General features: G+C 42.3%; 1 protein-coding gene across 5 annotated transcripts in view; it reads right to left on the bottom strand.

The window, feature by feature from the left end:
* pkdcca (protein kinase domain containing, cytoplasmic a) overlaps window positions 1-24,101 on the bottom strand; it is an 87,906-nt gene that overhangs the window by 38,127 nt on the left and 25,678 nt on the right. For 3 of the 5 annotated variants that reach the window (XR_009655039.1, XR_009655037.1, XR_009655038.1), the window contains exons 3-6: window positions 17,594-17,868; window positions 16,890-16,969; window positions 16,306-16,413; window positions 6,954-7,127 (exon numbers count right to left, since the gene is read on the bottom strand). Coding sequence is in view for 2 of the 5 variants with exons in the window: in XM_060925581.1 (XP_060781564.1) it covers window positions 3,240-3,325; window positions 6,954-7,127; window positions 16,306-16,413; window positions 16,890-16,969; window positions 17,594-17,868 (723 nt within the window). In the remaining 3 variants the exon portion in view is untranslated. Of the gene's footprint in view, window positions 1-146; window positions 3,326-6,953; window positions 7,128-15,824; window positions 15,922-16,305; window positions 16,414-16,889; window positions 16,970-17,593; window positions 17,869-24,101 lie in introns of those variants that run through there. The other 2 variants (XM_060925581.1, XM_060925582.1) reach the window with 2 other exon arrangements.

The raw sequence follows: 24,101 nt of genomic DNA, 5'->3' as shown, positions 1-24,101 counted from the left end.
CAATGCCTTGCAAAAGTATTCATCCCCCTTGGTGTTTGGCCTGTTTTGTTGCATTACAAGCTGGGATTAAAATGGATTTTTGGGGAGTTAGTACCATTTGATTTACACAACATGCTTACCACTTTAAAGGTGCACATTGTTTTTTTATTGTGACACAAACAATAATTAAGATGAAAAAAAACAGAAATCTGGAGTGTGCATAAGTTACAATTACAGCTGCAAGTCTCTTGGGGTATGTCTCTATTAGCTTAGCACATCTAGCCACTGGGATTTTTGCCCATTCCTCAAGGCAAAACTGCTCCCAACTCCTTCAAGTTAGGTGGGTTGCGTTGGTGGACAGCAATCTTCAAGTTATGCCACAGATTCTCAGTTGAATTGAGGTCTGGGCTTTGACGAGGCCATTCCAAGACATTTAAATGTTTCCCTTTAAACCACTCCAGTGTAGCTTTAGCAGTATGTTTAGGGTTATTGTCCTGCCAGAACGTGAACCTTCGTCCCAGTCTCAAACCTCTGGCCGACTCCAACAGGTTTTCCTCCAGAATTGCCCTGTATTTAGTGCCATTCATCTTTCCTTCAATCCTGACCAGCTTTCCTGTCCCTGCAGATGAAAAACATCCCCACAGCATGATGCTGCCACCACCATGCTTCACTGTAGGAATGGTGTTCTCAGGGTGTTGGGTTTGCGCCACACATGGCATTTCCCATGATGGACAAAAAGTTCAATTTTTGTCTCATTTGACCAGAGAATCTTCTTCCATGTGTTTGGGGAGTCTGCCATATGCTGTTGGGCAAACTCCAAATGTGATTTTATAAAGCAATGACTTTGTTCTGGCCACTCTTCCATAAAGCCCCACTCTGTGGAGTGTACGACTTAAAGTGATCCTATGGACAGATCCTCCCATCTCTGCTGTGGATCTTTGCAGCTCCTTCAGAAGTTACTGGGATGGTTTATCTTTGGTGTCTTTGTTGCATCTCTGATTAATGCCCTCCTTGCCCAGTCTGTGAGTTTTGGTGGGCGGCCTTCTCTTTTCAGGTTTGTAGTGGTGCCATATTCTTTCCATTTTGCTATAATGGATTTAATGGTGCTCTGTGGGATATTCAAAGTTTGGGATATTTTTTATGACCCAACCCTGATCTATACTTCTCCACAACTTTGTCTCTGACCTGTTTGGAGCGCTCCTTGGTTCTCATGTTGCTTGCTTAGTAGTGTTGCAGAGTCAGGATCCTTCCAGAACAGGTTGATTTATACAGACATCATGTGACAGATCATGTGACACTTTGATTGCACACAGGTGGATCTTAATCAACCAATTATGTGACTTATGAAGTGAATTGGTTGGACCAGCTCTTATTTAGGGGTTTCATACGAAAGGGGGTGAATACTTATGCAAACTCCAGATTTCTATTTTTTCATCTTAATTATTGTTTGTGTCACAATAAAAAAAAAAAAATGTGCACCTTTAAAGCTGTAGGCATGTTGTGTAAATCAAATGGTGCTAACACCCCAAAAATCCATTTTAATTCCAGCTTGTAATGCAACAAAACAGGACAAACACCAAGGGGGATGAATACTTTTGCAAGGCACTGTATATAATTGCAGAATAATGCTACTCGTGACCAAGAGAAATGGTTCGTCAGAATTCCCAGATAATTAAAAACGGCGACAAAAGAGATGAAGAACTGTCCAGGGAACGCCGAGCGTATAACTGAGGAAGAAGCTAATTACACCCGCGTGTGTGATGACCACTTTATATCTGGTAAGAGTTCATTACTAATTGAAGCTGCTGATTAAATTGAACTTTTGAGCTTTAGCGCAAACACTCTGCTCCTCACCTTGCAGGAGAACCGGCAAACCTATGCAATAAAACAAATCCAGATTGGGTACCAAGACTCAAATTAGGACACGATAAGATCAAGACGAAAACTCATCTCGCAGTATCAAGAAGCAACAGGATAAATGAAAGATCTGCCAAGAAAGCCAGATTAGAAGCAGCGCAAACCTTAGCGAATTTGGATACACAAGGAGAACAATGTGGGTCAATTTTGCCAGGTGAGATATTAGCGATACCATCCCAGTAACTTCATTTTACTTATGCACTTTTTTGTAGAATGAGAGAGTTCACCCTGCCTCTCGCCCATAGTCAGCTGGGATAGGCTCCAGCTTGCCTGCGACCCTGTAGGACAGGATAAGCGGCTACAGATAATGGATGGATGGAGATAGTTCACAGTATCAGGGTATTCAATCGGTGGTAATAAATGAGGTTAAATCCTCTGTAGGGCGGCACGGTGGTGTAGTGGTTAGCGCTGTCGCCTCACAGCAAGAAGGTCCGGGTTCGAGCCCCGTGGCCGGCGAGGGCCTTTCTGTGCGGAGTTTGCATGTTCTCCCCGTGTCCGCGTGGGTTTCCTCCGGTTTCCCCCACAGTCCAAAGACATGCAGGTTAGGTTAACTGGTGACTTTAAATTGACCGTAGGTGTGAGTGTGAATGGTTGTCTGTGTCTATGTGTCAGCCCTGTGATGACCTGGCGACTTGTCCAGGGTGTACCCCGCCTTTCGCCCGTAGTCAGCTGGGATAGGCTCCAGCTTGCTTGCGACCCTGTAGAACAGGATAAAGCAGCTAGAGATAATGAGATGAGAAATCTTCTGTATAATCTGACGACTTTAACATATATGGGTCAAAACCACAAATTTCAACTTTTTCTCTGAAGCTTGACTTGGCAGAGGACTCCAGAGAATCGTAATATTTTGAGAAAGTCAGGGATGCTTCACAGTTATTGTTCACACGAGACGGCATTCTGGATTTGTATGTCATTGAACATGGCAGCGGATGCATACGTCAAACTATTTTGTCACGTGGTTGCACACGAAGAATAGGTGGTTTGGGGAAATGAAAAAGAGGAAGAATAGATCCCTGATGGCTGTGTGTCTGAGGATGACTTGTGAAGGTCCAGGACCTAACCAGGCCCAACTTCAACTTTGAAATTATTTTCAACATTCAAACCAGAGAAGGGAGCTCAGATAAACGAGACACTCCATTGCACTAAATTACGTCTCATTGTGTTCGATGTCCTCATGAATTTAGCATAAATAATTTTTAAAAATAGTGAATAGATGGATGGATGGATGGATGGATGGATGGATGGATGGAGAGCCATGAAGGTGACTCATCCCAAATGTCCACATAATGACTGCAGTGTGAGAACACAATGAGACCACAGCTCTTCCTCATCCCGTCTCCGTCTCAGCTGTCCAGCCGGACGTACGTTAGCTTTCCTTTATCTGGAGCCATGTTGGACAAACCTGCTTTGAAGAGCACAAGCTGGTGGCCTGGGTTAAAAAAAAAAAAGACAAGAGGACTATCAGTGAGGACGTCCACGACACGGGAAACATTCCATACAACTGAAGCACTAAATGAAAGGGAATGAGGACAATGTAGGAGTAAGGCACATACGAGCTAATCAAGAAAGGGACTGGAGAGAAACAAAGCTGGACAAAGACGGACTGCAGAAAAATAAAGGAAGAGAGAAAGCAAAGACACAGTCAAGCATGGTCAGGAAGACAAATGAGACAAATGACAGTGAGGAGAGAAAGAGAGAGAGGAGAGGTGAGGGGGAGGAGGAATTCATGAGTGGTCAGCTTGAGGTTGTTCAATAGAGATTAGCGATGGACGTGCTGATGTGCTCCTTTCAGGCCGCGCTTTAATGAAGTGGCAGTGTGCTGCTGAGGGGGAGCAGAGGAGGGGCGGCGCGCAAGGAGCGAACAAGTGATGAAAGAGGTGTGCAGGGAGGAGGCGGGAACGGCAGCCAGTGTACTGTTTGATCAGGAGAACATCTGTCAGCACAGAACCTTTACTCAGATACCCACATACTCTCTCTTACACACAAACACACAGTTAGATGAAGAGTTTGGTTCCAAAATGTGATAAGCCCACTGTGATAAACTTGAAAAAAAAAAAAAGTATTTTCTTTACAAAAAAAAAAACGGTAGCATGAAAACCACTATTTTCTGTTTGAAACTTTAATATCACACTATGAGGTTGGAATAACATTAAAAATGCAAATCTAGATTTTGAAATTTTTATTTAAAAAAACTGCTTATTTTTTTCCAAAATGCGATAAATCCATTACATCAATAAAACTTTTCCTTGTGTGTGTGTGTATAAAATATACACTCACTGGCCACTTTATTAGGAACACCCATCCACCTGCTATTTGATGCAGTTCTCTAATCAGCCAATCCCGTAACAGCAGCACGATGCATCAAATCACACTGATACAAATCAAGAGCTTCAGTTAATTTTCACTTCAAACATCTCATCTCATCTCATCTCATTATCTCTAGCCGCTTTATCCTTCTACAGGGTCGCAGGCAAGCTGGAGCCTATCCCAGCTGACTACGGGTGAAAGGCGGGGTACACCCTGGACAAGTCGCCAGGTCATCACAGGGCTGACACATAGACACAGACAACCATTCACACTCACATTCACACCTACGGTCAGTTTAGAGTCACCAGTTAACCTAACCTGCATGTCTTTGGACTGTGGGGGAAACCGGAGCACCCGGAGGAAACCCACGCGGACACGGGGAGAACATGCAAACTCCACACAGAAAGGCCCTCGCCGGCCCCGGGGCTCGAACCCAGGACCTTCTTGCTGTGAGGCGACAGCGCTAACCACTACACCACCGTGCCGCCACACTTCAAACATCAGAACAGGAAAAATTGTGATCTCAAAGTGTGACTTTCTTTCACTGTGGCATGGGTGTTGGTTTGAGCCAGATGGACTGGTTTGAGTATTTCAGAAACTGCTGATCTCCTGGGGTTTTCACACACAACAGTCTCTAGAGTTTATACAGAATGGTGTGAAAAACAAAAAACACTGAGTGAGTGACAGTTCTGTGGGTGGAAATGTCTTGTTGATAAGCGAGGTCAGAGGAAAATGGCCAGATTGGTTCGAGCTGCCAGGAAGGATATAGGAACTCTTTACAAGAAGAAACCTTTATTTGTCACATACACACCCAAGCACAGTGAAATTCCTCCTCTGCATTTAGCCCATCTGAAGCAGTGAACACACACACACACACACACACACACACACCCAGAGCAGTGGGCAGCCATACTACAGCACCCAGGGAGCAGTTGGGGTTTAGGTACTTTGCTCAAGGGCACTTCAGCCCAAGGCCGCCCCATGTTAACCTAACTGCATGTCTTTGGGGAAACCAGAGCACCCGGAGGAAACCCACGCAGACATAGTGAGAACATGCAAACTCCACACAGAAAGCCCCCCCCGTCAGCCACTGGGCTCGAACTCAGAACCTTCTTGCTGTGAGGCGACAGCGCTAACCACTATACCACCGTGCCAACCGTGGTGAGCAGAAAAGCATCTCAGCATGCAACAGCAGAAGATCACATTGGGTTCCACTCCTGTCAGCCAAGAACAGGAATCTTAGAATCAAGAACAAGTTCCTAATAAAGTGGCTGATGTGTTTAATATAACGAGAAACAAGAAATAAAGTTAATCTACACATATGACAGCTTCTGAACTCAGACCATCTCTTATACTGGACCACAGATTTTCCCAAATTACATTCATCTTTTCGTCTACAAGCCCGAATCTATTTCACACACGAAGCTCTGAGGAATGTTAATAGACCCAGTCAGATGTTTACATGGAATTTTTTTTTTAAAGGACAAACTTTTTATCCTGAACAATAAATTTAGAAAGGGCGGCACGGTGGTGTAGTGGTTAGCGCTGTCGCCTCACAGCAAGAAGGTCCGGGTTCGAGCCCCGTGGCCGGCAAGGGCCTTTCTGTGTGGAGTTTGCATGTTCTCCCCGTGTCCGCGTGGGTTTCCTCCGGGTGCTCCGGTTTCCCCCACAGTCCAAAGACATGCAGGTTAGGTTAACTGGTGACTCTAAATTGACCGTAGGTGTGAATGTGAGTGTGAATGGTTGTCTGTGTCTATGTGTCAGCCCTGTGATGACCTGGTGACTTGTCCAGGGTGTACCCCGCCTTTCGCCCGTAGTCAGCTGGGATAGGCTCCAGCTTGCCTGCGACCCTGTAGAACAGGATAAAGCGGCTAGAGATGATGAGATGAGATAAATTTAGAAGTTTGGACACCTTGTACAGCATGTACAGTTAAATTCATAAGTGGCATGGATGGATGGATGTTTGAGTCCATCAAAGTTATTCATTTATTTCATTCAAAATCTCACTAAAAGATGGGGATTTTCCATGATGTTGACAGTCAGTGGGAGCTGCGATTACTGTTTCCATATTTGAATGGTGTGCTGTGATTGATCGACTGGAGATATCAGGTTCTGTTGAAAATCAGTAGTGGCATTTGTCGTGATTTGGAAAGAAAGAGGATATACAGTGCAGAGAAATGTATTGGATATTGCATTTTGCATAAAATTGATTATGGAACTTTGAATGGCGATCAAATGCCAAACTTCTTTTGGCAGGAACTTTTTTTTTGTTTGTTTTTTTTTAATGGTACTTATCGCATTTTGGAACCAAACTCTTCATATGCACATGCACTGATGCTGCCTCGCCATGCACTACAGAGGCTCCTATTTTCCACTTGCAAAAAGTCATTGCATTGCATTTATACACTCTGCTTGATTTTGACAAAATACAGTATCTAGACACCCAGTATGAGCTACGGTGGTACCTTCATAACTTTTCATTTTATTGTAATTATGAACATAATGCAGCCAATCGTTACAAATGTAAGCCAGTGCCTATATTTTTAATCACTGCACCAAATAAGTTTGTATTTATTTATAGAAATAAAGCAATAATAAAGAACACTGAATCTGTCCTTTCCTCTACTGCTATGGCAGAGTGAAGGTTAGGAATCAGAAAAACTGCTTCTTTATGGACGTTCATGTGCAGCTGGTATTTCTGATCGTTTGAATAGCACATGAAGGCAGCATGAGTTAGAGAAATGTCGTACCTGTCCATGTGCTCTGATTGGTCATGATGAAGGCCCGGCACTGAGAGTGGCTTTCACACACACCAATGGCCTCATCGACGCTGTAGACAGACAGCATGCATCTGTCGTGCTGATAGGATGGCCAGCAGCGGTAGTTCTCTCCTGGTATAGACACATCCTCCACCTGTTTATATTCTGCATAAGAAAATAACAGATTATATGAGATAAATCTGCCCACTGTGAAATCACATAATGGTCTTGACCAACCGAGGCTGTATAGTGTCTAGCCTGGTCATGATGACTCAGTGCTAGTCGTTGGAGTTTTATTTTTCATGATTTAGTTGTCCTGTATCAGCTCATTTGTATGAGCTTGTTTTCCTTGGCTCTTTGCTGATTGTTGGTACTTCAACAGAATATTACATTAGGTGTTGTTTTGTCACTTGTTCAGTTGGCACTAGAACTTTCTTGTCAAGAAGTTTACCACTTCTCATACCTGATTTTTGCACTTGTTGTACGTCGCTCTGGATAAGAGCGTCCACTAAATGCCTGTAATATAATGTAATGTAATAAATGGAAAACTATAATAAAATCAATAATAAAATCAGACTGTGCTTCTGTGGTGGAAAACGATAAAGTGATTGTTCAGGTTATTGGGGAAACCATAAAAATGGCTAAATATAATGGACTGAAAGGTTTTTCAGGAAATCAAAGAAGGTTATTCGATGACATCATTCTAAGAAACCTTTTCTGGTACCTTTATTTTTAAGAGCATATAATGTAGGACACGCCGTTTCATTGTGCAAGAGCACATGGAGGTTGTACTGGTTTATAGGTCTGTGCTGGGCATGTATCCAATCACTCATACACTCACTCAATCATGCACTCTCTCTCTCTCAGTCATTTACGCCAGTTATCATGACCCCAGTCACAATACAGAACATCGTCACCAGGCAACTGCAGCAAGAGGCAGAGAACAGGAGGGAAGATAAAGCGAACGAGAGAGGCAGATAGAGACATGTGAAGACAGTGTGTCTAAAGAAAACTAAACCAACAATGACCCTCCCATGCTTCACCCGTCTCAGCCCTCTTTCTGCTCAACTGTCTCACTTACTTACTTACCCCAACACAACACCTCTATACACCCAGTACACAAAAGAGTAGTTGTTTAATAGTTCAGATAGTTCTTTGGGAGAGCTCAATACTCATTATACTGCAATTAAAACGATCATATCTGTTTAAGGATCCCATTCTTCCAGCAGCTGCTGATTACAGATCAATAATTTACTTGAACCTATTTCTTTCGTGCGATTTCGCATGCAAAGGAAGGAATTAGTTTACAGCCAGTGACAAATACACTGTGGTCGAGCAGTCTCATCTGTCAAATCAACAAAGTGGAGAAAGATTAGGCAGTGCTCTTAAGGATAATCATTTGCTGTTCCCATCTTGACCAAAGGAAAATATTCTGAAACATAAACCAAGTGAGAGAATCAAATGAGGATGAATAGCTGAGAAACAGGCCTCTGTAACTTGGCCAAAACTCACATCAAACTGGTCATGCAGGCCAACTCTTAATGGCTAGATGCTGTGTTAAATCATTGTTGTTGTTTTTTCTCAAACAACAGACAAGCTATCTGTTTCTTGTCATGGTGGGGCCATGGTCTCAGTTGTGGCATCTGTATTATATATATATGGTGACATACACAAAATGGACTGAACATTAAAACTTGTTCATTGACTCCCAAATACAGAGTAACACAACATTAAGTTTATAGTGTGCTTTAAATCATCGCTGCTAAAGTCCATATAATAAAACGTAGAAAACGTACATACAGTATTTTACATACAGCAACTCATTTCTCCATTTCAACCAAAGTGTTCCAACTGAGCTCGAGGTTTGTGATCCAACTCACAACACACTAAACATTTCGGCAATTTTCTCATTAAGAGTACAAACTACTGGTTAGCTCAGCACACCACAGAGGAATGTAAGCTCTTTTCAATGCTGTTGACTCTCATAGCAGATTGGACCTCAATGCTGATGGACCACACCACACAATCTGATGTATTATGTGATTTTTATGGTACAGTGTACAGAGTGAATGCTTTATCCAATAAGAGAAATGTTTAAATGTGTGTGTGTTAATGACCATAAAGCGAGGCTCTTGTTTCAGTACTCAGTAGATTCCATGTTCAGACTCTCTTCAGGCTGTTTGTTCAGTGTGGATTTGGACTGGGCCTGACCTCAGGCATGTAGAATGGATCAGTGTCTCCAGATTGGTCCAGAAGTTCAGCTTGCTGATGCTGTGACAGCAGGCCTGATGAGTAGACTACATCATCATCAGCACTGTTGCCAGGTCAAGGTCCACATGGACCCACATGTAATATTAATTATTACACCTTCCTGTCGCAACCCTCCCATTTCTGGGCTTAGGAAACAACCATTCAGACCAATTCAGAGTAGCCAGTTAAATTAACTGCATGTCTTTGGACTGTGGGGGAAACCGGAGCACACCCATGCAGACATGGGGAAAACATGCAAACTCCACACAGGAAGCGCCTCGTCGGTCACTGGGTTCAAACCTAGAATCTTTTTATTGTGAGGCGACAGCGCTAACCACTACACCACCGTGCCGCCCTTTGATGAGTAGACTACGGCCCCTTCAAAGCATCAAGCTCACGACTGCTCAACCATGAAGTTCGCTTCCTTTCTCCATCCCTCGCTCTGGGACATGGCTGAACAGATGGCAAGAGGCAGGCGGATTTACTAGCCTCATCCACTTGTTCTTAATGAGAGGGATTGGCTCTTTTTTTTTTTTTTTAAAGCAAGGCCACAGGAGCTTCTGTCTTAGGCTGTGGGTTGGTCTGAATTTAGTGTCTGGAGTGTGTGGCTGTGTGGTTTTAAGAAAGAGGGGAGTCACAGACCACCACCACCACTCGTTTTTCACGTGGCCTGAGGACCAGGGAAGAACCAGTCTGCAGTAAATAACAGCAAGTAAAGGATATTTATGGGCCTAATGAATGCTTTATGGAGGTCTCACTTTCACTAAATGGCTCAGTTACATGCTGGAGGTACTGTATGATGTTGAGGACAGAGGAAGGGGGAGATGGAGGCTCTCAGTAGCACACACAGAACCTCTGAGTGGAGCTGTGAACACGTCGAACGCTTTACGAGACTCTTTAACAAAGAACTGCGAATGGAAAGAAGCACTCATTAATCCTTGGTGTGCATCCCGGCTAACAGAGAACATCACTGGAGCGCTTGGTAAATATTCAACAGGTTGTGAGAAGGTTAATCTGCAACGTTCCAGAAATAATGTTTCTGCTATGTTCATAAAATATCAGCTGCAATAATGTTCTGCTTCACAATGTGATTCAAATGTTATTCACACACCATTACCAGTTAGATGAAAAATAGCGTTATTTTTCAATTCAATTTTGCAGCAATGCTGTGGGAACATTTCTGAACATTAATGTTTGCCGAACACTCAGAAAACCTGACAGCTTGAATGTCCTTGGAAACAAAAGTTCTGCTAATCTAAGGGCACTTTCACACCTATTTGTCCATTTGCTGAGTGAAATTGACACATTTGGTTGGGTATTTGGTTTGGCTTGCTTTCACACATAAATAACTGAACTGAAAAGCAAGAACCATTGGCTCAAGGGCATACAGAGCTGAAAATGGATTGCTAAAACTCTCTCATTTATTACTCAGAAATACGGTGAAGGAAAGAAAGGTAAACAAACCTTTGCCAAGTGCACAAATCAAGCACAAAAATAACCCAAGCATGCAGAACACACAGCCAACCGAAATAGTTATTATCACCAGATTACATTTTGTGTATTATATATAACATTTATTTACGTATTTTCTCTATTTGCTCAGATATCCAGAACAAATAGCATTTCTGCAGCATTACAGCACTGTCCTTTGTCTCAGTTTGTGGCTCCCTGGCCAAGTTTAGCAGCTCATGTCTCATAAATAAATACATCTGCCTACACCCATTAATACACCCCATTTTTAGTTCACTTCATGGTAAGCTTCCTGTCAACTTCCCGTTAACTCTTTTTCTCACTGCAATCGTGTGTACATGTGAAAGCAACATAAAATTGAGGAAAATTATGGAACTCATATTTGAAAGAAACGTGTTGTAAGTGCTGTATATTTACGATGTAACCTGCTGTACTGATAATACTCTTAATACATGGGGCAATTTTTTGGCCAATGTTGCGGGGCACTTGCGCTTCGACTCTTTCCCATTGAGAATGGGCAACATAATTTCTATCTGAATGATTTTGATCATTTTGGGCAACGTTTTAAGATCATCCAATCAGAGTGCTAGCAGTGAATCACATGACCACCTGAGAGCTTCTGAAATTTTCAACAAAGATGGTGGCGTCTCAACGGCAGTGGAATGAAGAAAAAGAGAGACAAATTGTATAATTTTTTATGCTGGTAAGTTGTTACGTGTAAACCCAAAGTGGTGACTTTACCTCATCGAGTGCTTAGAAAAACCAACAGACATCTATTTTCAGCTAAGTGTAAACTTCTGTTAGCTAACCACTGCGCCATAGAGATTGAATGGGATTTAGCTAATGAGCAATGGTTTTAGGTAACATACAGTGGTGCTTGAAAGTTTGTGAACGCTTTAGAATTTTCTATATTTCTGCATAAACATGACCTAAAACATCATCAGATTTTCACACAAGTCCTAAAAGTAGATAAAGAGAATATCTGTGAGTGGCAAAAGTATGTGAACCTTTGCTTTCAGTATCTGGTGTGACCCCCTTGTGCAGTAATTACTGCAACTAAACGTTTCTGGTAACTGTTGATCAGTCCTGCACACCGGCTTGGAGGAATTTTAGCCCATTCCTCCATACAGAACAGCTTCAACTCTGGGATGTTGGTGGGTTTCCTCACATGAACTGCTCGCTTCAGGTCCTTCCACAACATTTCGATTGGATTAAGGTCAGGACTTTGACTTGGCCATTCCAAAACATTAGCTTTATTCTTCTTTACCATTCTTTGGTAGGATGACTTGTGTGCTTTGGGTTGTTGTCTTGCTGCATGACCCACCTTCTCTTGAGATTCAGTTCATGGACAGATGTCCTGACATTTTCCTTTAGAATTCACTGGTATAATTCAGAATTCATTGTTCCATCAATGATGGCAAGCCGTCCTGGCCCAGATGCAGCAAAACAGGCCCAAACCATGATACTACCACCACCATGTTTCACAGATGGGATAAAGTTCTTATGCTAGAATGCAGTGTTTTCCTTTCTCCAAACATAACGCTTTTCATTTAAACCAAAAAGTTGTATTTTGGTCTCATCCGTCCACAAAACATTTTTCCAGTAGCCTTCTGCCTTGTCCACATGATCTTTAGCAAACTGCAGACGAGCAGCAATGTTCTTTTTGGAGAGCAGTGGCTTTCTCCTTGCAACCCTGCCATGCACACCATTGTTGTTCAGTGTTCTCCTGATGGTAGACTCATGAACATTAACATTAGCCAATGCGAGAGAGACCTTCAGTTGCTTAGAAGTTACCCTGGGGTCCTCTGTGACCTCGCCGACTATTACACGCCTTGCTCTTGAAGTGATCTTTGTTGGTCGACCACTCCTGGGGAGGGTAACAATGGTCTTGAATTTCCTCCATTTGTACACAATCTGTCTGACTGTGGATTGGTGGAGTCCAAACTCCTTAGAGATGGTTTTGTAACCTTTTCCAGCCTGATGAGCATCAACAACGCTTTTTCTGAGGTCCTCAGAAATCTCCTTTGTTCGTGCCATGATACACTTCCACAAACATGTGTTGTGAAGATCAGACTTTGATAGATCCCTGTTCTTTAAATAAAACAGGGTGCCCACTCACACCTGATTGTCATCCCATTGATTGAAAACACCTGACTCTAATTTCACCTTCAGATAACTGCTAATCCTAGAGGTTCACATACTTTTGCCACTCACAGATATGCAATATTGGATCATTTTCCTCAATAAATAAATGACCAAGTATAATATTTTTGTCTCATTTGTTTAACTGGGTTCTCTTTATCTACTTTTAGGACTTGTGTGAAAATCTGATGATGTTTTAGGTCATATTTATGCAGAAATATAAAAATTCTAAAGGGTTCACAAACTTTCAAGCACCACTGTAGCTAGCTGAAAGTGATGGCTAGCTATGTAGGAGTAACCTTAGCTCTCTTGTGTCAAGTTGAAAGTGATGGGCAGCTCATGATTTTTTTTTTTTTTTGTGAGTTGCTCTTATCTGATTGGTTGTTGCCAATCATCTGTTGCCCTAATCACCCTGTGTCTCACCTGGTTGCCCATTGCTGGCAACATTGCCCAAAAAGTTGCCCCGTGTATCATCACCTTTAGATTTGTGTAAAACACTGACAAAGCAATGCTTATTTCACCAATAAACTTATTAGCTGCAGGGAAAAGCTTTTGTCTTGAGTCATGACTGGAAAGAGTTAACCTGTCTGGATATAGATACTTTCTTAATGCACTCGTCACTCAACGAGCGTCTGTCTTTCTGCTTTACAGGGCAAATGGAGCGAGGAGAGGAGATGGGGAAAGGCAAATAGTGAGTATGTAAAAGGGTGAAGCACAGGATCCAGACTGCGAGTGTGAAAGTGGCAGAACAAGAGCAGGCAGAATAGCTTGAAGAGGAAAAGTCAAGTGAGTACAGTATGTGCAGAAAAGGAAAAGGAACCGAATGGAGGTTAAATTACACAAAAACAACTGAGGCTGAGGAAGTGTGATAGCTATGGTGACGTTTGTTTCTCTCGAAACAGCCAAAAAAAAAATTGACCTTCTTTTCCAACAAAGTTACATAAACTCTAATCTTTTTCATATCTCGTTCGTCCGTGGTCTGCTGCTTTACACACACACACACACACACACACACACACACACACTCACTGCCAGAATTTAGGATGCACATTCATATTGCAGGGTGAAATGCATCCCGCTGAACCAGAGCAGGAACTAGAGGAACACAGGACAGGAAGGAGAGACGAGTGGATTATGTAACCACCCCTGACTGCTTATCAGTCATAGGAGGAGAAGGCCTGCTGTGGGTAATCATGTTAAAATGTTATCAGATATTTCATGCAGGGAAGATATGGAGTCCAAGTAAGATTTTTAGTAGTGACAAGAAAGAACATATTATAAGGTGAGACTTTTGTGAGTTGCAAAAATATTTACATTTCAAACCAAACTGATGAATTGTAAAACCTTTTTCTTTTAGCAATAATCTTTTTTTTTTTGCAGTACATATTTCCCTTTGTGTTTCTCATTTTTATTAATTTCGTCTTTATGTGGGAAAGTGGTGTGAAGTGGGACCAGAGAAACAGGCATTTTGTGTGTGCGTCACAAATGGACAGTGTAGTTCATCAACTTTTAGGCATCTAAATATTACATTTGTTTACAGTTCCATTCATCCATTATTTATTTCTGGGTTTCAGTCACGTGACTTTTCTTAGCGGTTTTACTGGAAATGAAATAGCTGGTGGTCTAAACGGCTGCCATAGTGCAAACAACTAGCGATAACTTATCAGAGTACGCTCGTAATCTAGAAGCCACTGCTGGCTTTAGATATATTCAGAAGATTGCTATGCGCAATGGAATCGACCCCTACAGTCTCGGAAAGAAGGATTTGTCATACAATCTCGAAAACTACCCTTCAGTCGAGTTCCCCGACATCTCGAACTATCTGGGGTTGCAGACGTCCTTCTACACCGCAAAACAGATGAAAGCATGGAAGAGTATGGAGGCTTACAACTTTTTTGTATGTGGCTGGGTAAAGGACCTCGCTATCAAGTCTCTCCCGAATGAATCCTGTATTGTTTTTGCCCGTGTAAGTATTTTTTTTTTACTTTTCATTCGCATCTTTACAACAAAGCGCTGCAAGTTGAAGTGTAAACAAACAACAGTTGACTTGATTCTCACTTGTGTTGGCTCTTATCTCAAGTAAATCATTCACAAAGATCATCAGAAACCCCTTTAAAGACCTGGATCTTAGTTAAACAAGACGGAGAAGTGATCACGGCGCATTGTAACTGTACGGCTGGGTAAGAATTTTGTCGTGACCTTCATGCATATGGACTGTGAGGAGTAAACATAGAAACAGCTGGGGACTTTAGCGCTTCGTGACTAAAAAAAGCACAGTAAAATAACGACACATAGCAAGAAAAATACTCGGAAAACACTAAGGACATAGCTGAAAGGGAGATACAAACCTTTCACCAAGTGATCACTTCAAACTCGAGCATGCTTCGGCTCGGCTCCCTTCGATTTCAGCTAGAGGTTCAAAAGCCATCTTTCTCCACGTCTTTTTGTGAAATCCTGTGTTTGTTCACCCTTTTTTATTAGTTCACGGGGAACCCTGAAGAAACTTATCCGTTTCATGGTTTGATCGATTCAAACAACCTAAAACAACGCAAGCGTGAAGTATTTTTCATGCGAGCAATGCACTTTCTCCGTACAAACACTTTGTCAATTGAGCTTTGGTAGACCACCAGCTAAAGTTCTGAATAACTAATGAGGCGGATGTGACGTTATGTGAAACCCAGCAATACTGCTTATCTGTCAGGGTCACAGCTTGAAGCTGGAGCCAATCCCAGCTGACTTCAGGCGAAAGGCGGGGTTCACCCTGGGCAGGTCACCAATCTATCACAGAAACAACTGTCACACTCTCATTCACACCTATGGGCAATTTAGAGGATCCAGTTAACCTAATCCTCATGTCTTTGGACTGTGGGAGGAAATCGGAGCACCCAGTGGAAACCCACACAGGCATGACGAGAATATTTCCACACAGAAAGGTCCGAGTCGGCTGTGAGGCTCGAACTCAAAACTTTCTTGCTGTGAGGTGACAGTGTTAGTTAGTAAACTCTGTTAAACTGACCAGCAGCTAATGCTTGTAGCCAAAAGTGAACAGCTGCTGATGTTTCTATGCAGTGCGGCAAGTCTCTGCTCATGCCTTATTCTTCACAAAGAAAACAAAAGAACATAAAGAAATGGAAAAGGAAAACATATTACAGAAAAGTCAAATGCACAATAAAATTCTTAACAAAAATGAAAACTTGTTCCTCATTTTTGCAACACTGAGATATTTAAATATCTCAATAATATAGCTAAAATCTCTATAACTTACTGACGCGTATTGTCTTTTTTTATCCTCATTACCTCAGATATTGTGTCAAAGACCATGTAAGCGGAGATCTTTCTGAATTCTTTCTAATAATTACCGTGTGTCCATGGAGGGACCTCACATGGATAGTAAGATAAACAGACGTGTGTGTGTGCGTGTGTGTGTGTGTGTGTGTGTGTGTGTGTGTGTGTAGTGGTGGTGGGGGAGGGGGTTACTTACTTATTTTGTGTATCTGTGTGTCATTCAAAAGGTAATGTCCATTCCTATACATTTCCAACACCTTCTCAAGGTGAGCTAGAGTCTCATCTGTGTCCCAGAGAAGCTCCCCTAAAACACACACACACACACACACACACACACACACACACACACACACACACAGTTAACATTCTTCTGCATTCTCCAAAGCTTCACTGTTCGTGGAAGATGAATCACATGATAAACATGCACCAAAAAAACAAACAAAAAAACCCCACCAAAAGCAAAAAAAACCGAACGTAAATTAGTTCAGAATGAGCTCTTTATGATTCAGCACTTTATGAACACACGGATATCATCAGCACCAAGCAAGCCCACACACAGTACCCGCATCTTAACGGCCTGCTGCGCACCAGAAAGGCAGATTTCAAACCCTATGTGACATTCCATCAGCTGGATGAACAAGCTGATATCACACACACACAAAACATGGGTGGAGATACACAAGAGGAGCGAGAGAAAAATAAAGAAGAAAAAAAAGGGAAATAGGCAGGATTCTGATTGTAGCTCGCTCCAGCAAAGTGTGTGAGAGAAAACGTACTGACCTGTCGAGTTGACGATGTTGGCGAGGAGAGGCCTCAGGGCTGAGGGAGCACTGTGAGGAAGCAGGTAGGTGAAGAAGAACCTGGCAACAACATGAAGAACAATTAGAGCGACAATACAGCAAAGAATAAATACTCATACAGCTCTCGTGAAAATGTAGTGCCTATCTTGTATTGTTGTGTCAGTTGTAATAAAGAAAGCTGTGTCCAATTTTGTAGCCCAGGACCTTTTTAACTCTAAAATAAATTCCATGGACGGATTTCAGGACATTTTATTATATGAATATGATTTCAATGTGTACAATAAAATATTGTGACTGATACAATCATATAATACAATATGTATTGAAGTCTTCTGGAGAGCTTTCTACTCTTGAACTTTCCATCAAAAGAATATATTACATCCAAGTTAAAATGATTTACAGGCCAGTTTCTTTGAATTTTTGAGGTTTGGATGAAACCTATACAATTCAAGTGACCAGTCAAATATGCTAATAACTGTAAGAATTCAATAACAAATTTAATCATTTTGATAATGATAGGTTGTGACTTCCAGCACTGTAGCAAAGTAAAAAAATAAGAAAAAAAAAATGGACCTCCTGGCTAAGTTTCACAAACCCCGTTTTGAGAAGCACTGTAATTATAGAGCTAACTGAACACAGCAGCATCATAATTGCTTCAGTTCTCGGTCCATGGCCAGTGCTTACCTGTAAGCATTGTATAGATTCCTCTTCTCGTTAATACCCTGGCAGTAGCCGCTGGTGCACGGGAGGGTAAAGTTGCGAGCAGGGAACTCTAAGAGGCAGTCAGTAGGTGAAGAGCCTGAACAGGGCGTGTCCTCCACACTGGCGTCGTCTAGATCGGTCACCTTTAACTCTCCGTTCACTAGTACAAACTGCCTGGGCCTGAAATCCAGCAGGGTGAGGGAGCCGAGTGGCGAGTGGGCCAGGTAGTGTAGCAGACGTGCCAGGCTCAGGCAGATCTACATCACATTGTGTCAGAGAAAATATCGGTTTTGCTCGTCTAGATTAAATCACATATGACTTAAGTATATCACAAAGTGCTTCATCTTTTATTACACACAATCTTTTTGTTTAGTCACTTTCTAAATGGGCTACATTCAATTGCTGGGTTTCAGTCACGTGATTTTTCTTAGCAGTTTTACCGGAAGTGAAATAGCTGGTGGTCTAAACGGCTGCCGTAGTGCAAACAACTAGCGATAACTTATCAGAGTACTCTCGTAATCTACTGTAGAAGCCACTGCTGGCTTTAGATATATTCAGAAGATTGCTGTGTGCAATGGAATCGACCCCTACAGTCTGGGAAAGAAGGATTTATCATACGATCTCGAAAACTACCCTTCAGTCGAGTTCCCCGACATCTCGAACTATCTGGTGTTGCAGACGTCCTTCTACACCGCAAAACAGATGAAAGCGTGGAAGAGTATGGAGGCTTACAACTTTTTTGTATGTGGCTGGGTAAAGGACCTCGCTATCAAGTCGCTGCCGAATGAATCCTGTATTGTTTTTGCCCGTGTAAGTATGTTTTTTTTAAGCTTTTCATTCGTGTCTTTACAATGAAGAGCTGCAAGTTGAAGTGTAAACAAACAACAGTTGGCTTGATTCTCACTTGTGTTGGCTCTTACTGTATCTCTCAGCTAAATCATTCACAAAGATCATCAGAAACCCCTTTAAAGACCTGGATCTTAGTTAAACAAGACGGAGAAGTGATCACTGTACGGCTGGGGAAGAATTTTGTCGCGACCTTTATGCATATGGACTTTGTGAGGAGTAAACAAAGAAACAGCTGGGGACTTTAGCGCTTCGTGACAAAAAAAAGGACCATAAAATAACGGCACATAGCAAGAAAAGTACTCGGAAAACACTAAGAACATGGCTGAAAGGGAAATACAAACCTTTCACCAAGTGAAACTAGAGCATGCTTCGACTCGGCTCCCTTCGATTTCAGCGAGAGGTTCAAAAGCCACTTTTCTTGACGTCTTTTTGTGAAATCCTGTTCATTCACCCTTTTTTATTAGTTCACGGGGAACCCTGAAGAAACTTTTATCAGTTTCACGGTTTGATCGATTCGAGCAACCTAAAACAACGCAAGCGTGAGGCATTTTTCATGCGAGCAATGCACCTTCTCCGTACAAACGCTTTGTCAACTGAGCTTTAGTAGACCACCAGCTAAAGTTTCGAATAACCAATGAGGCGGATGTGACGTCACGTGAAACCCTGCAATACTTAGTGCATGTAAGTATCGAAGTAACACTTCAGTCTGTGTATGCAATCATATGTAAATTTCGGTGCCCCAACGATTAACACTCCTAATGTGCCCAAGGGTGTTAGGTGTAAGATGAGAGTAAGTGAGACTGGGGTTTTGAAGAAGAAACATGTCACACAAGCTGTACACAAATCCCCACTACCAACAGAGTAGGAGGAACAGCGCAAAGGAGAAGGGAGTGGGTGAACACATTGCCTGCTTTACACACCTAAAAAAACCTGGTTTTAATCTACTCAGGATTAGGATGCATTTAAATGGGTTAGGCTTTGCCCAGTGAACTGTGCATGGGTATTTTTTCTTGATGTAATCAAGAAAAAGTTTGGTAGAATGGGAAAAAAAGTAATTGGAAACAAAAACAAATGGTCGAATCTGTTGCAGCAGATATTGATAAACATTCGGAGATTATGGGAAAAAATCTACTATGAGGCTGTTTTAATGCCCTGTGCATATGTTCATCTAAATATATATATATATATATATATATATATATATATATATATGGGCGGCACGGTGGTGTAGTGGTTAGCGCTGTCGCCTCACAGCAAGAAGGTCCTGGGTTCGAGCCCCGTGGCCAGCAAGGGCCTTTCTGTGTGGAGTTTGCATGTTCTCCCCGTGTCCACGTGGGTTTCCTCCGGGTGCTCCGGTTTCCCCCACAGTCCAAAGACATGCAGGTTAGGTTAACTGGTGACTCTAAATTGACCGTAGGTGTGAATGTGAGTGTGAATGGTTGTCTGTGTCTATGTGTCAGCCCTGTGATGACCTGGCGACTTGTCCAGGGTGTACCCCGCCTTTCGCCCGTAGTCAACTGGGATAGGCTCCAGCTTGCCTGCGACCCTGTAGAACAGGATAAAGCGGCTTAAGATAATGAGATGAGAGATGATATATATATATATATATATATATATATATACTACCGTTCAAAAGTTTGGGGTCACCCAGACAATTTTGTGTTTTCCATGAAAAGTATAGAAAATATAGTCAAGACATTTTTCTGGCCATTTTGAGCATTTAATCGACCCCACAAATGTGATGCTCCAGAAACTCAATCTGCTCAAAGGAAGGTCAGTTTTATAGCTTCTCTAAAGAGCTCAACTGTTTTCAGCTGTGCTAACATGATTGTACAAGGGTTTTCTAATCCTCCATTAGCCTTCTGAGGCAATGAGCAAACACATTGTACCATTAGAACACTGGAGTGAGAGTTGCTGGAAATGGGCCTCTATACACCTATGGAGATATTGCACCAAAAACCAGACATATGCAGCTAGAATAGTCATTTACCACATTAGCAATGTATAGATAGTTTTCACATGACGTCACAGAGTCGGGAATTCCCTACTGGCGGCCATCTTGCGGGCCAAGCTTACCGTACGGGTGACTGAGCACACATTGTAGCACGCGAGTACAAAGTCTTCAAAAGAACCCAAGCAGGCTATTTAAAGCTAGCAATGGTGCACACCTGTTGTATTCACGGCTGTCGTAATAGGTCAGATGATGACGTCAAGCGGAGCTTTTATGGAATTCCCACTGTACGGGAGCACGAAGGCGAGCAAACAAAGAAACTCAGCTTACAAAGGAGAAATCTATGGCTTGCGAGAATCAACTGCAAGGATTATCAGCCTTCCAAACACAGCAAAGTCTGCTCCGATCATTTTATAAGTGGTAAGTTGTTTAAATAAACAATCAATTGTGTTTAAGTTTGTTTTTGGAAACCAAAACATCGTGTCAACAATCTCTTGAGAATGCCTAACTGGAACCGCTGACCGTACATTTACATTGTAATGTACACTCAATATCGCTCATTTGTCACGTTTCTATTTGACACTTGTCACTTCACTCACGCAAGGGTCTCATCTCATCTCATTATCTCTAGCCGCTTTATCCTTCTACAGGGTCGCAGGCAAGCTGGAGCCTATCCCAGCTGACTACGGGCGAAAGGCGGGGTACACCCTGGACAAGTCGCCAGGTCATCACAGGGCTGACACATAGACACAGACAACCATTCACACTCACATTCACACCTACGGTCAATTTAGAGTCACCAGTTAACCTAACCTGCACGTCTTTGGACTGTGGGGGAAACCGGAGCACCCGGAGGAAACCCACGCGGACACGGGGAGAACATGCAAACTCCGCACAGAAAGGCCCTCGCCGGCCCCGGGGCTCGAACCCAGGACCTTCTTGCTGTGAGGCAACAGCGCTAACCACTACACCACCATGCCGCCCACACAAGGGTCATTTTTGAAAAACATTTTAGGTCTATTCTGTATGCAGGGATGCAAACAGCGCGCCTTTTGGCGGATGCCGCCTTTTTCACGGCTGAATCACGCAGATCCAATTTTTTTTTAGGGGGGGCGTTGGAGTGTCTGATTATAATTTCAAAGTAAATTCTGTATTAAAATTACTAAATAAGCAAATCCGTTACAGTCCATGAAACATAGGAAGTATAAGGATGAGAAAAAAACAGTGAATCGGAAAGCTGCGCACATTTGCGCAGCTTCACGCAAATGTGCGCAGCTTTCCGATGAAAAGTAATATTGCACAGTATTCATAATAGTCTTAAATCAACTCGATATTATACACACACATATATTTATATGCAGTGTTGAGAGCTCTAAAATTCCAATGTTTGCATACCTTGGCTGTAATTAGGACACGACTGTCACTTGGTTTTATATGGTGGACTTCACGGACCCAGCCACAGACAAAATAATTGTATGACTCCAGCGACTTGTATGCTTTGAGGTCGTCAAGTGTGTACTGTAGGCACTTTTACTATTCACGAAATAGTTCACAATATCAGGGTACGATATGGATGGCAGCCCTGCATAGTCACTTGAAAATGCATCTTTGTCCACTTCATAGGGGTCAATTCCCCCAATCAAGGCCAGTTTGGCTGCATACTGTTGTCGTGAGATGTCGTCTAATGTATCTATATACTTCCGTTTGCTTGATTTTGCCGACATTGATCTTTATTTTAGAAAACTGACTATATAACTTTATAAATTCGTCCAAGATAACGTAGCCAGTAATGGCGATGGTCCTTTGTTTGCCCCACAATATGGCGGCTGGAGGGCGTTCCCCGGAATGCCGTGACGTCAGAGAAAACTATCTATAGAGTGTATTTCTGATGAGTTTACAGTGATCTTCATTGAAAAGAACAGTGCGGTAGTATATATATAATATGTATATGCAGTACTGTACATGTGTGTAATGTGTGCATGCTTTTTTTCAGAGCAGGTTTAATTGAAAAGCCACTCTGTAGGGGCCGTGGTCGAGTGCAGTGGCTTTGAAAGCCTTCGTCACTGCGCACAGGAAATGGCTCTGGATGTAAATGAGCCGTTTGGTAGGCAGCAGTTTCACCGTTGTCCCTAGAGCCTATTAGTTCCTCATATGCAATTCAAATGTTCCTAAAGTCTTGCTGTGGTGGTTCTCTTTTGTACAACGTGCACATGGCTGGACGGTGCTTCCAGGAAAAGATGTTAAATTGTGGAAGATATTTTCAACAAGGCTGCTTCATGTCGTATTACGGAATCAGTGAATCAGATATGGCTTCGGTGTGAATAGGTTTTTAAAACTAAAGCACTACAGTGAAAGACATAATAATAATAAAATAATAATAATTTGTACAGTCAATTACTGTCTGTCTATGAAATAAACATCGGATACTCAATACAAATAAATAATATGAAAAAAAGATCATGTTGACAACAAGTCATTACTTTTTACAAAGGTTTGGACACCCCTACTTATTCATAGGTTTTTCTGTATTTGGACTATTTTCTACACTGTAGAACAATACTGAAGACATCACAACTATGAAATAACATCTGGAACATATGTATGTGGTGCAGTGGTTATTCTGTGCAGGGTTGCGGGAAAGCTGGAGCCTATCCCAGCTGACTATGGGCGAGAGCCATCCGTTATCTGTAGCCGCTTATCCTGTTCTACAGGGTTGCAGGCAAGCTGGAGCCCATCCCAGTTGATGATGGGTGAGAGGCGGGGTACACCCTGGACTAGGGATCGACCGATATGTTTTTTTTCAGGGCCAATACCGATAATTATGGAATTGGGATGCCGATAACCAATATGTGCAACCGATAAATGTAAACATTATAATTCACATGAAATTAAACATAGCACACACTGACACAGACCTTCATATCCATGAAATGTATGTTTAATTGTAAAATTGAACATGAAATTTTGTGCAGGGAGATGCCAGCAGCATTTGTACAATAAAGTCAAACATTAGTTAGAATAAAATGAGAAATAATCTCATCTCATCTCATTATCTCTAGCCACTTTATCCTGTTCTACAGGGTCGCAGGCAAGCTGGAGCCTATCCCAGCTGACTACGGGCGAAAGGCGGGGTACACCCTGGACAAGTCGCCAGGTCATCACAGGGCTGACACATAGACACAGACAACCATTCACACTCACATTCACACCTACGGTCAATTTAGAGTCACCAGTTAACCTAACCTGCATGTCTTTGGACTGTGGGGGAAACCGGAGCACCCGGAGGAAACCCACGCGGACACGGGGAGAACATGCAAACTCCGCACAGAAAGGCCCTCGCCGGCCACGGGGCTCGAACCTGGACCTTCTTGCTGTGAGGTGACAGTGCTAACCACCACCACCGTGCCGCCCTGAGAAATAATAATAAAATAAATATTCACCAATAAAAAAATAAATCACTCCCTACTATATTACAGCTCACCATTTTCAGTGGAAAATAAATGAAAATACACTCTGGATTCTTTTACACTAAGAACTAAGTAAGACTTACCAACTTCAAGTAGTTTTTAAATAACAAATCCAGTGTAGGGAGCTGCCTGCAGCATTTTTTAAAAATTAAAATCAAACATAAAGTAGGCCATCACTCCCTATTATGTAACAACTTAACAAGTAACCATCTACGGCTCTGCT

The sequence above is a fragment of the Neoarius graeffei genome, chromosome 7 (assembly GCF_027579695.1).
Source record: "Neoarius graeffei isolate fNeoGra1 chromosome 7, fNeoGra1.pri, whole genome shotgun sequence".
Taxonomy (NCBI): domain Eukaryota; kingdom Metazoa; phylum Chordata; class Actinopteri; order Siluriformes; family Ariidae; genus Neoarius; species Neoarius graeffei.
Note: the sequence above shows the minus strand (reverse complement) of the source record. Positions and strands in the feature narration are given on the sequence as shown.